A 17,380-nucleotide genomic window follows, 5' to 3' on the forward strand; every position below is an offset into this window, starting at 1 on the left:
GAAGCCCCTCAAACCCACTGTATTTTAATTGAAATCGCCCACCTGGTCTCAGGACTTAATGAAGCTCAGGTTCTTTATGTCTCATCACAGAAGAGTGATAGGCAAGCAGTAGATTTATTGAGAAAGATATACACTCCACAGGATAAGTGCGGGCCATGAGGAGCCCTGAAATATGGGACAGTCAGTTTTTACGGGCTGGGTGATTTCATAGGCTAACAGGTGAGTGGGAGGGTCACTCCAACAGTGTGGGGAAGGGACAAGGATTTTCAGGAATTGGGCAACTGCCCAGTTTCTGGCCTTTTATGATCGGCTTCAGAACTGTCCTGGCACCTGTGAGTGTGTCATTTAGCTAATACATTACAATGATGGTCTGATGAGGCTTGATCCACTGGGACTTGAATCTTCTAGCAACCTGGGTCTAGTTGGTTCTAACCAGTGTTTTTTTGTCATACACTCAATGGCGCTATCATTCTTTTAAAAGTTGTGCCCTGCCCCCTTCCCTCCTGTCTCCCGATTCAACCAACAGAATTCACAGGGGCTGCAAGGTAGGAAACCACAGCTTTAATGAGAAGCTTGAGATTCCTTTTTATTCCAAGACGCTTAACATTTCCCACTGCTTTGCCTACATAGCCTCATTCTCCCAGTTAGATGTGCTTAACACTCTGGGCATCTTCTTACTGTAGGCATTTATTTTTCTGCTAAGATAATCAAATATGCCAGTAGGGCTAAAGGAAGCAAAACAGAGCCACGGATAAGACAATTTCCCCGGCGCATAAAATGCAAAGGGGCTCTGAGCAGAGATGGCATGCCGCACGTCCAGGAGCACTGGCGAGATGTCCGGATCGGTGCAGGTTTTCATTAACCCGAGAAGACTACGTTCGCTAAGGATATAGTCCTGGCCGTAGTCCTCTTGCACTTCAGGGGAGAGGTTGTCCAGGACAGTTCTCTCTAGCTTCTCCCACATTTGACTCGTGCCTGAGATGTCTGAGATGCGAGAAAAAAAAAGACAGGTTCAGATGCTGGGAAGGCCAGAACAGGCATGTCCTACCCCCAGTTGGCAAGAAGGCTCTTGTGAATTGGCTTCTGTCAGGAAGGACATTCCCAAATGCCTTTTAAAGTTAGTGCTTTGCTTTTTTTTATTTTTTTAAAGATTTTTGGATGTGGGTCATTTTTAAAGTCTCTACTGGATTTGTTACAGTATTGTTTCTGTTGTTGACGTTCTGGTTGTTTTTTTTTTTTTGGTCGGAGAGGCATGTAGAATCTTAGCTCCCCCACCAGGGATTGAACCCACACTCCCTGCACTGGAAAGTGAAGTCTTAACCACTGGACCTCCAGGGAAATCCTAAAGTATATGCTTTATAATGGTAATTCTATCCTTTTAAACAAGCACACAGAACAGGGCACAGAGGATTAGGTTTCCACAAACTGAACAACTCATGTAACCAGCAGCCAGACCAAGAAAAGGAAGAACTAGCCAAGGCTGCTTTCCCAGGAGCAACTGTTCCAATGAACAGAATAGAGTTTTGCCTGACTTCAGACGCACACACACAAGGCTACGTGTATTGTGAAGTCAATACCTTTCCATTCTGTAAACATACCATAAATTATTGATCTGTTATACTATGATGGCTGTTGGGGTTGTTTTCAATTTGAGGCTCTTACAAATAGTGCTGCCATAAACATTCTAGTACATACCTTTTCATGACTGTTATCTACAGTATAAAATGTAAGGCATATATTATCTATGCCAATGTGCCAAGTCGCTTCAGTTGTGTCCGACTCTTTGCAACTCTGTGGACTGCGGCCTGCCAGGCTCCTCTGTCCACTTTTAAAAACATAGCAGTAATGCCTGTGTATAAAATTAAATATCATAACGTTGGAAATTCCCTGGTAGCCTAGTGGTTGGAATTCTGGGTTTCCACTGCCATTGCCCAGGTTAAATCCTTGGTCAGGGAAGGTCCCAAAAAAGAAAAAAAAGTTAAATAAATAATTTTGAACATCATTTTATCTATTTAATAAATATAATTTTAAATTTTCATAAAATTTAACACATAATGATATGTGATTAAATATATAACCATAATTTAATATAGAAGTAAAATTCTTGCTTATTATAGAAAATTTAATTGTATCTATGTGCTATGCTGTGCTTAGTCACTCAGTCATGTCCAACTCTTGGCAGCTCCATGGACTGTAGCCCACTAGGCTCCCCTGTCCACAGAATTCTCCAGGCGAGAATACTAGAGTGGGTTGTCATGGCCTCCTCCAGAGGATCTTCCCAACCCAGGATTGAACCCAGGTCTCCCTCATTACAGGCTGACTCTTTACCATCTGAACCACCAGGGAAGCCCAAGAATACTGGAGTGGGTAACCTATCCCTTCTCTAGGGGATCTTCCTGATCCAGGAATTGAACCAGGGTCTCCTGAATTGCAGACAGGTTCTTTACCAGCTGAGCTACCAGGGAAGCCCAATAGTATCTATATATTTACTTTAAAATATAGTAGCAATGTCTGCTTATTGTATAAATAATGAATAAGGAGATGTATATTTTTTAAAAATTAATCTCCTCTGAGGTCACTTACAGTTTTCTGTGCCATTTTACAGTCCCTCCTACTTCATAAACATATACATGTATGTTTGACTTCAGCTTAATTTCATTTCATTTGTGTTTTCACAAACAAAACACAGAAAGGATCATACTATATGTGCTTTCATTGGAAAACACATATAATATGTATTTTTTGTTTGTTTGTAGGTTTTGTTTTTGGTTTGCTTGCTTAGTAATACATCACAGACCTGCCTCCTGGTCAACGGCTCGAGGTTTAAACCAGAGCTGCAAAATTTTCCACCGAGCAGCTTTTAGTCACCACTTCTTAATCAAAGGATGACCCAGTCGTTCCTAGGTTTCCCTATTTCAGGCAGCGCTGCCATCAACAACCTTACACAATATATCCTTTGGTTTTTCACCCTTTACTTCTTTAAGCTACTGTCCCCAAAGGGTGACGATCTGGTCAAAAAACAGATATATTTTGAATTTTAATAGCTACTGCCAGATTGCTTTCCAGAAAGGTTGCAGTGACCCACACTCTCTCCTGCAAAGTGTGTGATTGCACAGGGGTTGCTGTGGGGGTGAATCTTGTTTGCCAGCCTGGGTGATTCCTGGATATCAGAAGAGGGAGGGAGCCTGGCTAATCTAGTTATACTCAAGGAAATGCAAATGGGGTTTCAATTGCTCATTTCTTTTCATGAAAGCATGACACCCTGACACCCATACTTAAAGAAATGATTACCCTGACAATTACCACTCTGGGGGCTTCTTTGACTTGGAAAACATGTTTGCACGAACTATGGTTCCTCCAGCTACTTCTTCCCTAGTCTTTGCTCTCACGGACTAGGGGGTTTCTTTTCCTCTCCACTTCCTCCCTCCCTGAACATCTCATGGACTTTCTAATCATTCTTGCACCTGCCCTGTCCACAATCTCCAAAGCTATGTTTATTGATGACAAAGCCACCAGCCTTTGATCAAACTTCATCTGCCTCTTCTGACATACAGGTGCCCATCCCCTGCCATTTTGAGGCCATATACAATAAAACTGTTAAGGCGATCTGGTTCCAAATCCAAACACTACCTCATCTCAGCTCTGTGGCTTGAGAAATTCCTTAACTCCTCTGAGCCTCAGTTTTCCACCTACAAAATGGGACTATTATGATGCCTACCTCATGTGTGCTCGGTTGCTCAGTCGCGTCCGAATACTTGTGACCCCCATGGACTGTAGCTTGCCAGGCTCCTCTGTCCATGGAATTCTCCAGGCCAGAATACTGGAGCGGGTAGCCATTCCCTTCTCCAGGGGATCTTTTCGACCCAGGGATCAAACCCAGGTCTCCTGCATTACAGGCTGAGTCTTTATCATCTGAGCCACCAGGGAAGTCCAAAGCAACCCAAATAGCCCATTGATAGTAGAAAAATTTATGGCATATTCACAGAACACTACACAGCAATGAAAATGAATGAACTACAGCTATGTACAGCACAGATGAATTGGGAAAACATAATATTTTGTGAAAAAAGACAGACACAAAAGATTACATATATGTTGATTCCATTCAAAGCTCAAAAACCAATAAAGCCAAACTATTGTTTGAGGATGCATGCATGCATGGAACACTGTCAAGCACAGCAAATAAACGATCATTACAAAAAGTACAGGAGGTTAAATGTTGCAGGGAGGAGAGAGCCAAAAGTGGAGAGGACCCTATGGGGGCTTCTGGGAGCTGGAAATGTTTTGGTTTTTGATCTGTATGTTAAGTGCGTGAGTTTCTATAACAATTTACTAAACTGTGTGTATGTGATATATTTCTCAATTTAAAAAATAAAGTCAACAGTGTCAAGAAGGAACGTACGGAAAATGGCTAGTGCCTGATAAGAGCAGCTGCCCCCAAAGGCTGGCGATGACAATTTCACTGGGTCCTTGAAACAGTCATTTAATTGCAGGGCTGCTGTCTGGTCCATAGTGCATCCTACATCTCTGTGTTAGAAGTTTTCGTTGGAGGGAGGTGGGAGGGGGGGTTCAGGATGGGGAACACATGTAAACCCATGGCTGATTCATGTCAATGTATGGCAAAAACCACTACAGTATTGTAAAGTATTTAGCCTCCAATTAAAATAAATAAATTAAAAAAAAATAAAAGAAGTTTTCGTTGGCTGTGTCACCAAGCCCTCAACCCTCCTGCCAGATTCATCGTTCTCCCCTTTCCACTAGCTGTCACGCAGCTTTTCCCGCTCTGTCTCTCAGGCTGCATTGTCTCCAACCCACCCTCCTTCCCCATCAACTCCCCTCAACTCTTCTCCCCACCCAGAGAGTCCCCAAGCTGAAAACCCCTCCCAAACCTTCACCTCCCCTCCATTCCTACTGTTCTGGTCCCACCTCTCAACCGGGATGGGCCAGGTGTCTTTCCCCAGGTTTCCTTCCCAGACGAACCCTTTCACCATCTCCTGGCTCCTCCTGGACAGCTCTGGGAGACTCCTGGCTGCCAAATACTTAAAGACAAAGTTCTGCTTTTCTTTTCGATTTACATCTGGTGCATTTGAGTTAATATTCAAACCTCTACGGTTTGTTCTTTAGCATGTTAGGCATCCCTCTCCCAGTGTGTGGTCTTTTATTAAACATGCTCTTTTACATCTTCGCTTAAATCACCAATTAAGTGTTTGATGGCCCAGAACTAAGGACTGAGCCATGGGGGGTCATCTGCCTCTCCCTAGAGTCCATAAATTCAGCAACAGGAGAAGAAAGGACAGCCATCTCCTCCCAGGGTAGAAGGAGGCAGATCACATCCATATCCTCCAGAGGGGACAAGGTGGTGTTTGAAAAAATACATGACATCAATATAATTCGTTGGTGCGAGGAGGCAGAGGAGCAACTATACATTGTAAAGCTGGGCACTTGGCCATCAGTGCTTGAAAGAGGGGCTTCCCAGGTGGTGCTAGTGGTAAAGAACCCACCTGCCAATGCAGGAGAAGTAAGAGACGGGGGTTGGAACCCTGGGTCAGGAAGATTTCCTGGAGGAGGGCATGGCAACCCACTCTAGTATTCTTGCCTGTGGAATCTCATGGACAGAGGGGCCTGGCGGGCTACAGTCCACAGGGTCACAAAGAATTGGACACAACTGAGCGATTGAGCACACATACATACTTAAAAGAGGCCCACTCATCCCAATCCCATTTTGGTCCACCATTGACGGGTTTGATTTGACCTCTGTCAGAACAAAGGATCTTCAGCATCTCTTCCAGAATGAACACTGCTCTTGGGCTCAGACACCTACTTGTTTTGAAGCCTCCGGGCTGGATGACAGAGACTTTAACTCCCCATTTGGACAGCTCTTGTCTCAGGACTGATGAAAACATGATCAGCGCTGCCTTGGATGAGCCATAGGCTGCCATCTTCTGCATTGGAACCCCTCCTAGGGAACAATGAGAGGGAAAAAAAAAATCAGTTCTGAGGTTTTCATTTGTTCATCCACTAAGTTTTTAGATGGCATCTACTTCATGCCAGGAGCCAGTATCAGCGATGACTAAGGCAGACAAAGGAAGACAAGGGCCCCTGGTACCCAGGTGAGCATGTATTCCTGGTCACGCCATTGGCTGGCTTCCTTTGCTTCTGCTTTCCACGGCTGCTCCAAACCAAGTGTAAGGCTCAGTCTCTCCCAGCAATTAAGCTAACGTAATAAAGAGCATCTGCCCAACCTCTGACCTTCCGGTTTGGCCAACCTACATTCTGAGGCCCTGGGTGGACATATGTTCCGCGGGGGAGGGGTAGAATGGGCACTGTTTGCTCCATTACTGTCCTTGTACTTGGGCTTAACACGTTGCCACAAGGAGTAACAGACACCACAGGGAACTGTGGGACCTCTCTGTAAGAGAGTATGCCCTGTCAGAATGGCCATCATCAAAAAGACTCTAAGGAATAAATGCTGGAGAGGGAGTTTGGAGAAAAGGGAACCCAATCACTGTGGAGAGTGACTGCAGCCACGAAATGAAAAGATGCTTGCTCCTGGGAAGAAAATCGCAGCCCAGTAAAACTGGGGGGCAGGGAACACAGGTGTTGCATAGATGCCTAGAAGAGCTAATATCAATTAGCATTATTCTTCTTACATGATTATTAAAGCCTTGGTCTAGGACTTCCCTGATGATCCAGCTGTTAAGACCCCATGCTTCCAGTGCAGAGGGTTCAGGTTTGACCCCTGGTGGAGAACCTAAGATCTCACAGGCAGGCGAGGCGGTGCAGCCAAAAAAAATAAATAAAATTTTTTAAAATAAATCTTTGGTCTGGCTCACATAACTTCCTTTTGGGAAACACTCTCCCTTACCCCTCTGTCTTTGCAAGAAGGCCGTCAGTCAGGGCTACTGTCCTCATTAAGAGAGGCTGACTGGCCAACCATGATCTCGCATCTCCTGGCCATGGAGACTGGGTTGGGGCTGTGCATGTGACCTCAACTGAGCAGAGTACTGATACAGATTGTGGAAGGGAGAGAGCTTTCTCATTTATTCCTGGATACCTACGTGTGATAATGGTGAAACATCAGAACTCCTGGGGCCGTGTTTGTCACTACCTCACAGAAGGTAAGCAAAAGAAAGCGGTGACAAGCAAGTTCAGAAAGCTAGAGGTGGAGGGTTGCGGAGTGAGACAGAGATGGAGCTGGGGGAAGAGTTATGATGACCTTGAAGCTTGTTTGCAACCAGTCAGTGAGCTCATAAACTCCTGCTTCCTTCTTTAAGTTCCTTTGAGGTTTGGCCCTGTCACTTAAAAGAAAGAGTCCTGAGGCTTAACTGATGCAATTTCAATATAGAATCTGGCATCAAATATTAAACTCTGATTCCTGCTTGCCACATATTTAAGCGGCTTCTTATTGAAGTGATTAAATTAAGAGTTCAAAATCCAATTCCTTCCTTTGACCCATGAGAAGGGCCAAAGAAGCTAAAGCAACTTATTCAAACTTTCAACCCAGTTTGGACAGTTAGACTTGTCATTTCTTCACGGTTTTTAGAGATGAGGCATGCATGGCCAGCTGGAAGGCAGGTCAGCAGAGGGCAGCAGCTGAAGGCCAGCTTTGGAGCCAACTGTACCTGTGTTCAAAGCCAGTTAAAGTTAGGAAAACCAGTTCATGTTTATGCGCCTGTCTTTTGATCTGTAAATTACGAATAAGGATAATACTTGCATCACAAGATGGTTGTGAAAACTGAGTGAGTGTTTGGCACAAAACAGGCTCCCTAATAGACCTTCCTGTTATTTGCCCAGGCACTGGGTTGTTTAAAAATCCCCCAGGCGATTCCAGTGGTCAGATTTGGGTGTTAAATGTTTCTCAAGAACATCTCTTAATTTTTTCCATTTATTTCTGTCTTACGGACGTGTAAATATTAATACAGCTTGGGACCTGGGAAAACTGATGTCTATGTTTCGGTTGTAGAAGTTGTGACTCAGAAGATGGACAGTGACCTGGCATTGCTGTCTTATCTTTGATCTAAGTCTCAGACATGTGGGTGGGGGCAGGGGGAGGGCAGGAGTAAGGTATGTTGTGTTTCAAGATGCTGCAATTAAATCTAAGGCTATGCTGGAAGAAAATGTTTCTTGTTTATATGTTTGGTTTTGATTGGTCTTGAGCTGTATATGCCTTGGTCAAAATATATTTCCTTTAAATTATGTTGACTGAAAGCATGTCTCCAAAGGTTGCATACTGTATGATTCCATTTATATTACATTCTTGAAATAAAATTATACAGATGGAGAATAGATTCGTGGTCTCCAGAAGTTGGGGTGAGGGTGTGGATGTGGTCCTGAAAGGGATATCTCAGGGGATCCTTGTGCCGAAACATTCTGTATTTTGATTGTGTTGGTGGTTTTAGAAAGCTCTGCATATGATGAAACTGCACAGAATTACAAACACACACATAAATGGGTGCACATAAAACTGGTGTAGTCTGAATAAACTCTGTGCATGGTACCGATGGTTTTGATGTCACACTATAATTATGCAAAATGTTATCTTTAGGGAAGGCTGAATGAAGGGCCAACGGGACTTCCCCGTACATTTCCTTGCAGCTTCCTGAGAATCTATACTTACTTCCAAACAAAAAGTTTTAAAAGGCATACTCTCTTTAAGACATCTTAGGGCAGGGGAATTGCCTAGCTCCCATGTAAGTCTTTGGAGGTACCAAGATCATAAGGTCTCTTAACATTTTGGTAAATAAAACTAAAAACTTAAGTTTTTTTTTTTTAAGCTTGTCGTGGGAGGCCCATGGACTTCCCTGGTGGCTCAGTGGTAAAGAATCCACCTGCCAATACAGGAGACGTGGGTTCGATCCCTGGGTCAGGAAGATCCCCTGGAGAAGGAAAGGGCAACCACTCCAGTATTCTTGAGGGGAATCCCATGAACAGAGGAGCCTGGCAGGCTACAGTCCATGGGGTTGCAAAAGAGCTGGACATGACTTAGTGACTAAATAGCAACAAATAGAAGGCCCCCAAATCAAGGTCTGGCTAATCTGAAACGTAAAAGATGAGCCCCCTAAGCACACCAGAAGGTGACTTGCCTTCCAGCTGACCACGCATGCCTCATCTCTAAAAACCGTGAAGAAATGACAAGTCTAACTGTCCAAACTGGGTTGAAAGTTTAAATAAGTTGCTTTAGCTTCTTTGGCCCTTCTCACGGGTCAAAGGAAGGAATTGGATTTTGAACTCTTAATTTAATCACTTCAATAAGAAGCAGCTTAAATATGTGGCAAGCAGAGTGTGAAACTTTTCTGCTGAGGCTGCAAGCAAATTAAAAGTGACAGTGTACTTGTTCGTCACTCCATCCCACATGCACCCCCATCACAGACTTGGCTAATGCAAAAGCAAAACTTTGCCCTTAGAGGGGTACTTGCTTAGGAGATATTAAAATTGAATGCTGGGGTTCCTGTCAATTGATTCTAAGTAGCCAGCACTGGTAAACAGCCCAGAATATGGGATGACCTGTTATTAAGCAGCTTAATGGAACACCCAGGCAACAATGGGACTTGTTTTAACCACCTGCATACAAACCTATGGACTATATTGCTGCTGCTTTTGTTGCTTAGTTGCTAAGTCATGTCTAACATTTTGCATTCCCATGGACTGTAGCCCACCAGGCTCCTCTGTCTACGGGATTTCCCAGGCAAGGATACTAGAGTGGGTTGCCCTTTCCTCCTCCAGGGGATCTTACCAACCCAGGGATCAAACCCGCATCTCCTGAACTGGCAGGTGGAATCTTTACCACTGAGCCACCAGAGAAGCCCCAGGGACTCTTTCCATCCTTCACAACTGCAAACCATCTATCTCTACTTGGCAGAGCCACCATGAATGCAGCATCCCACCCCCTTCTAAATCTACCAGTCTCCCCCACCCAGTTTTTCTGCCTCCGGTAACTACTCAGTGACTCTGTTGTCTGGTAAGAACAAACTCAGCGTTCACATTTGTCATCAGTCTGGGATCCCTTGTCTTGGACTTCATGATGTACCATAGGCCATGGCTAAAGCAGAGGGAACCTTGAAGTTACAATCCTGCAGCTTACAGAACTGTGAGGCCTTCCCCCAGCCACCCCCCCATCCCCTAAGGTGGGGCTCAGTCCTAGTCTTTGCCTGACTCATTTGGTGCGGAACAAACAACAGGTTAGTAGCCTTTCTCTCAGTTCTAGCAGTCAAGTGCTCTTGAGGTCCTCGGAGGAAGCACAGGGCCTCAAAGGCTCCTCGTATGCAAACGATCCACACCTACCAAGAGATCTTTTTCCTGACATACAGCTTTCCAAGCGGATGTCCTTGCCCTGTGTAGCTCTTCATCTGGCTCTTGATCTGTATCCTTTAATATCCTTTGTAATAAACCAGTAATCAAGTGAGTTGAGCTGCTCTAGCAAATTAATCAATCCCAGCAATGGAGTCATTGGTACCTCTGCTCTACAGCCCATCGATCAGAAGCAGAGATGATAACCTGGGCTTGCGACCAGCATCCACTGTTTGTTTGTTTGCCCCCCTTTTTGCCTGATATGTCCTTCTTTGGTAGCCTGGAAGAGTGAGAGGAACACAGAATTTAGAGTAAAAGACCTAAGTACCAACCCTCATTCCATTGCTTACCATCTAGCTTACCAGCTAGATGATCCTGGGCTAGAATGTGCTTGATCTAGAAAAATGGAACTGGAGGAATCAACCTGCCTGACTTCAGGCTCTACTACAAAGCCACAGTCATCAAGACAGTATGGTACTGGCACAAAGATAGAAATATAGATTAATGGAACAAAATAGAAAGCCCAGAGATAAACCCACGCACCTATGGACACCTTATCTTTGACAAAGGAGGCAAGAATATACAATGGAGAAAAGACAATCTCTTTAACAAGTGGTGCTGGGAAAACTGGTCAACCACTTGTAAAAGAATGAAACTAGAACACTTCCTAACACCATACACAAAAATAAACTCAAAATAGATTAAAGATCTAAACGTAAGACCAGAAACTATAAAACTCCTAGAGGAAAACATAGGCAAAACACTCTCCGACATAAATCACAGCAGGATCCTCCATGACCCACCTCGCAGAATATTGGAAATAAAAGCAAAAATAAGCAAATGGGACCTAATTAAAATTAAAAGCTTCTGCACAACAAAGGAAACTATAAGCAAGGTGAAAAGACAGCCTTCAGAATGGGAGAAAATAATAGCAAATGAAGCAACAGACAAACAATTAATCTCAAAAATATACAAGCAACTTCTGCAGCTGAATTCCAGAAAAATAAATGACCCAATCAAAAAATGGGCCAAAGAACTAAACAGACATTTCTCCAAAGAAGACATACAGATGGCTAACAAACACATGAAAAGATGCTCAACATCACTCATTATTAGAGAAATGCAAATCAAAACCACAATGAGGTATCATTTCACACCAGTCAGAATGGCTGCTATCCAAAAGTCTACAAGCAATAAATGCTGGAGAGGGTGTGGAGAAAAGGGAACCGTCTTACACTGTGGGTGGGAATGCAAACTAGTACAGCCACTATGGAGAACAGTGTGGAGATTCCTTAAAAAACTGGGACTAGAACTGCCATATGACCCAGCAATCCCACTGCTGGGCATACACACCGAGGAAATCAGAATTGAAAGAGACACATGTACCCCAATGTTCATCGCAGCACTGTTTACAATAGCCAGGACATGGAAGCAACCTAGATGTCCATCAGCAGACGAATGGATAAGGAAGCTGTGGTACATATACACAATGGAATATTACTCAGCCATTAAAAAAATACATTTGAATTGGTTCTATTGAGATGGATGAAACTGGAGCCCATTATACAGAGTGAAGTAAGCCAGAAAGAAAAACACCAATACAGTATACTAATGCATATATATGGAATTTGAAAGATGGTAACGATAACCCTATATGCGAGACAGAATAAGAGACATAGATGCATAGAACAGTCTTATGGACTCTGAGGGAGAAGGTCCCGCGAGGGTGGGACGTTCTGGGAGAATAGCATTGAAACATGTATATTATCATATGTGAAACAGAACACCATTCCATGTTCGATGCATGAGACAAATGCTCAGGGCCGGGGCAATGGGATGACCCAGAGGGATGGGATGGGGAGGGAGGTGGGTGGGGGGGTCCAGGAAGGGGAACACATGTAAACCCATGGCTGATTCATGTCAATGTATGGCAAAAACTATTACAATATTGTAAAGTAATTAGCCCCCAACTAAAATAAATAGATTTATTTAAAAACAAACAAACAAACAAAAAAAAGATAGACAAATCCAATCTTTTATAGTTTATGCTCTTTATGTCTTACATAATAAATTCTTCTCTAATTCAAGGTTATAAAAAAAAAAGAATAGTTGAAAAATTTAAGAACAAAGTCCAGTCTCAAACTCTAAATTGGTCTTCTTATGCCAGATTAAGAGCTGTTCAAGAAGTTCTTTCTTATTGAGGAATCAAGTTTCAATCAACATTGAACTCCCTGAAGGCAATTCAAGTCTTCATTTTTCCTGACAGGTCAAAATATGATGTAATTGGGAAAAATCAAAATGGGAAAAAAATAGTAATATCACAAACAGTTGGGTAGTTTGTGCATCTGTAAAATGGGTACATTAATTGAACTGAACTTACAGATTTGCTATAAGCAATTAAAGTATTCACAGTTACAAGCAACTGGTCACCATAGTCTAGCCTAGTTAACATATAAAATTAGCTTTCACGTGCCCTTTTAACCTCCCAACTTCTGTCAGTTATACTTTGGAGGCTTGTTTTAATATCCAGGATAAGTTGAAATTAAAAGCTGAAAAACCAAAAACTATGTATGTATCTTAATTTAATTGAACTTACAGTCATATAATGTTGATGTAGCTATCACAAAAAGGAATCTGTGCCTTATTTATCTAATAAAATTAAAAAAAAAAAAGGAATTATCTGCAGATGTTAGAACTGAATCCAAAGTGGAGATGGGGGGGTGGTTGGGGGCTCAGTCCTATAGGACTGAGCCCTCAACCAGCAGGGCCTGATGCTATATCCAGGTAGAGAGCGTCAGAATTGAGTTGCATTGTAGGCACCCTGCTGGTATCTGAGCATTGCTTGTTGGTGTCAGGGAAACTCTTCTCTGAGATTTGGGACCAGGCGCAGGACACATTTATAGGGGTACCAGGGTCCCATGTCCACAGCAGCTTTCTCATCCTCTAATATCTTCCCAAGACAGTACTCTCATGACCTTGTCTCGGGAGAAAGTAGTGAGGGCTCCCAGCTGATTTCTGCTTCCTCCAAGGTCAAGTGAGTCAATTCAAGTAACAAAAGTCCAAGGAATTCCCTGGCAGTCCAGGGGTTAGGGATTCCCTGCTGAGGGCCAGGTTTCAATCCCTGGTCAGGGATCTAAGATTCACCACCCTCATCCCCCTCCCCCCAAAAAGAACAAAGGTCATTACTATATTGCACCTTTCCAACTCAAGAACACAGACCAGGGCTTCCGTGGTGGTCCAGTGGTTAAGATTCCACGCTTCCACTGCAGGGGACATGGGTTTGATTCCCCTAGTTGGGGAAGTTCTGCATGCTACGAAGTGCAGCCAAAAGGAAAAAAAAAAGAACACAGACCAACCCAGGAGAGGTAGGTTTGCTTACCTCATTTAGGTATGGATAACAGAAATTTGAGATTAATAGCATCTCCCAGTCCCTGGGGATTCAACAAACTGTTCAGTATCAAAAGAAATATCTAAGACCTTGTTCAAAGTGTGATTGAGAAGCAGTGGCAGCAGCTGGGAATCTATTAGAAGTACAAGCCCTCAGGTCCCACTCCAGGCCCACTGGATCAGAAATTCTGGGGGTGAGAGCAGGATTTTTTTCTTACTGTGATAAAATACACAAAATGTAATAGTCACCATCTAACCCTTTTAGGGTATACAATTCAGTGGCTTTTAGTATGTTTACAATATTGTACAACCAACAGCACTATTTGGTTCTGTATTTTCAATGCCCCAAAAGGAAACCCCATAACCATTAAGTAGTCACCTCTCATGGCTTTTCCCTCCAGGCCCTGAGAACCACTAACCTACTTTCTGTCTCTATGGGTTTGCCTGTTTTGGACATTTCACATAAATAGGACTGTCCCAAGATGTGGCCTTTTGTGGCTGGCCTCTGTCACTTAGCACGATCTTCTCAAGGTTCACCCTTCAGTGTATCAGCGCTTTGTTCCTTTTCGTGGATTAATAATATTCCACTGTGTGGACAGACCACATTACGTTCATCAGTTCATCAGTTGATGGACATTTGGGTTGTTTCCATCTCTAGCTAATATAAATAATGATGCTATGAAGACCTGACCTGTGTACAAGTTTTTGTTTGAACACCTGTTTTCTGTTCTCTTAAGTACACACTTAGGAGTAGAATTACTGAGTCATACTGTAACTCTATGTTTAATTTATTGAGGAACTGCCAAATGTTTTCCACAGAGGGTGCACCATGTTACATTCCCACTGGCAATTCAGGAGAGTTCCAGTTGATCCTGGCAGATCAAGTGTTGTTTTCTGATTTTTCATGACAGTCATCCTAGGGGGTGTGAAATATTACCTCACTGAAGTTTTGGTTTCCTGTCATTGTTTTTAAGTAGCCCTCTTGCTGATATTAATGCATCCAAAGTTTAAAAAAATTGTCCAGGGACCAGTAGCATTCACTTAGGAACTAGTTATGGAAATACAGAACGTTAGGCCCTCTCAGACCAATTCAGTCAAATCCTGCATTTTAACAAGGCCGTCTGATGCAAAGAGCAGATTCATTGGAAAAGACCTTGATGCTGAGAAAAATTAAAAGCAAAAGGAGAAGGGGGCACAGAGGATGAGATGGTTGGATGGCATCGCCGACTCAATGGACATGAGTTTGAGCACACTCAGGGAAATAGTGAAGGACAGGGGAGCCCGGTGTGCTGCCCTCCATAGGGTCACAAAGAGTCAGACACAACTTAGTGACTGAACAACAACAGCCACCAGGTGATCACCATACACAGTGTTTGAGAAGCACTGATGTAGACGATAGCCCTAAGCTGCTAACACTTCCTCATCATTGCTTAAACATACTAGAGTTAGGGTCTGTGGTTTTTCTGTTTGTTTTGGGAGGTTTTTTTGCCCCCCATTTTTGCCTAGTATCTCCTTGTTTGGTAGTCTGGAAGAGTGAGAGGAACACAGAATTTGGAGTAAAAAAACAGACCTGGGTACCAACCTTGACTCCACTGCTTACCAGCTGGATGATCCTGGGCTAGAGCATTCTTGATCTAAAAGGAATTAGTCTCTGCATCCTGTAGATGTTAGAAATGAATGACTTCAAGTATGTAAGCATCTAATTAAACTCAGCACAAAGACGTTCACTCCTTCTTGCTCTTCCCTCTTCCCATTGTCCTACACTTGCCCTGGCGAGTCTTAAGCAAGTAGATCTCATCTTTGGCTTCCTCTCACATCACTGAGCAGCTGAGACTGGCTGAATGATTTGCCAGATGGTTCCCTTAAGGAAGCTAGTTCAGCAAGGAAAAAAAAAAAATCCAGGCATGATCCCATAGTCAATTTCTACCGACTAGGGCTTCCCTGGTGGCTCAGTTGGTAAAGAATCTGCCTGCAAGACAGGAGACACGGGGTTCAATTCTTGGGTTGGAAGATTCGCTGGAGAAGGAAATGGCAACCCACTTCAGTATTCTCGCCTGGGAAACTGCATGGACAGAGCTGCCTGGCGGGTTACAGTCCTTGGAGTCACAAGAGTTGGACACGACTTAGTGACTAAACCACCACATGGACTAAGTCAAACGAACTCAAGGTTGGATCTGCCGATACCCATAATTTGTAGACTTGTAAGGCTCTCTGTGAGGCCACTGATTTTGGCGCAAAGTAATTTTCACACATTTTTAAATAGCTTGATGTGATGGGTGTCAACTACAAATCGGTACTTGCTAAGATCGTTGCCAAAGACTGAACAACAAGGGCATTCACCATCTACTCCTGCGGAGACTGAACCCTGCCCTGTTGCAGCTATTGACCTTTAACACCAGCTGAGGGAATTCAGGGTGGAGTAAGGCACTCCTGCTCCAGGCAATCTGGGGGCGTGGGTCTTAGATAGATGTTTTAGGAACAGATTCTATAACCGAAATCTTTCCATCTCCTCATATCTAGAAAAGCAATAAATCCCTTCATGGTGACATCAGATCCTTGTGACTAGCAGAAACATTTTTGTAAATGAATGCTTAATGGTATTGAACTCCCTCCTTCACCAAAATCTTATATATTGGCCTTCCCCTACTACCTCTTTTGGAACAGTCTCTCAGAACTATCTGAGGTGCTGCCTTCCGGGCTGCAGTCCTCATTTTGCCCCCAATAAAACTCAACTCGCAACTCTCAGGTTGTGCATCTGTTTAGTCGACTTGGGCAACCATTACTATCTCTCAGTAGAGATGTCCCTGTTACTAGAGTACCTTCTGCAACTGTGCTAAGTGCTCAGAACCCACAGTGCATTTAGCTCTATGCTTGAGACCAGAAATTCTCAGCTGGGGTTGATTCCTCACCCCACCCCCACCCTCAGTGGACATCTGGTAATATTTGAAGGCTTCTCAGCACTGTGGGTGGGTTCTACTTACATCTAATGAATCAAGAACATGTGTTGCTAAACATCCTACAGTGCATCAGACAGCCCCCGACAGAAAGAATTAGCCTCCCCGGAAATATCAATAATGTGGAGGCTAAGAAATGCTGCCTTAGACTCAGGTTCTGTGTCACCCTGTCATGACAGAAGATGAAAGGGACCCATAGACAAGTGGGGTGGCCTGCGCCCAGATCACCCAGCTACTAATACAAGAGCACAGTTCAGAGCACAGCCAGCTCAAAATCCCTGAGGCCTGAGTCGTTTTTATAAGGTTTGCTTTTAGCTGTTCTCACTCAAAAGCAGCTTACAACATAACACAGGTATTTGCTCTGCAATTTCTTAAGAGGACAGCTGGCCAGAAAAGATTTTCAGACCTCTCAAACATAAAGATTTTTCACCTGCCCTTTGTCCCATCAATCAGAGAGTCATCTCTCACTTTCTTCAATCCTTGGTTAAATATTTATCAAACTGCCTTGCTGGGATTTAGGTTAAAGAGCTATCCTATTCTGTGGGAGGGATGAGAAACGAACTTGCTTACAGGGAGGCAAATGTCCTCCCAGATAAGTTGTGGTCAAATCTGGAAGTAGTGACCTATTGGGCTTATCTGCCCAGGAGCTATAGTGTGTGATAGGAAGCAGCGGGATGAAATGCCATGTGGTGTCACAGTCAGGCGTGGTGATGCCAGCAGTGGGCAAGATAAAAAGCCACAGGGGCACACAG

General features: G+C 43.6%; 1 protein-coding gene across 2 annotated transcripts in view; it reads right to left on the reverse strand.

Annotated features, from left to right (window-relative positions):
- Positions 1 to 548: 548 nt before the first annotated feature.
- HSD17B2 (hydroxysteroid 17-beta dehydrogenase 2) overlaps positions 549 to 17,380 on the reverse strand; it is a 71,671-nt gene continuing 54,839 nt past the window's right edge. For both annotated transcript variants that reach the window (XM_081514166.1, XM_081514167.1), the window contains exons 4-5: positions 5,822 to 5,959; positions 549 to 984 (exon numbers count right to left, since the gene is read on the reverse strand). In XM_081514166.1, coding sequence (XP_081370292.1) covers positions 623 to 984; positions 5,822 to 5,959 — 500 coding nt within the window. In that variant the 3' untranslated portion in view covers positions 549 to 622. The remainder of the gene's footprint in view (positions 985 to 5,821; positions 5,960 to 17,380) is intronic.

Source organism: Giraffa tippelskirchi, chromosome 7 (genome assembly GCF_054371585.1).
Source record: "Giraffa tippelskirchi isolate mGirTip1 chromosome 7, T2T-mGirTip1v1.2.pri, whole genome shotgun sequence".
NCBI lineage: Eukaryota > Metazoa > Chordata > Mammalia > Artiodactyla > Giraffidae > Giraffa > Giraffa tippelskirchi.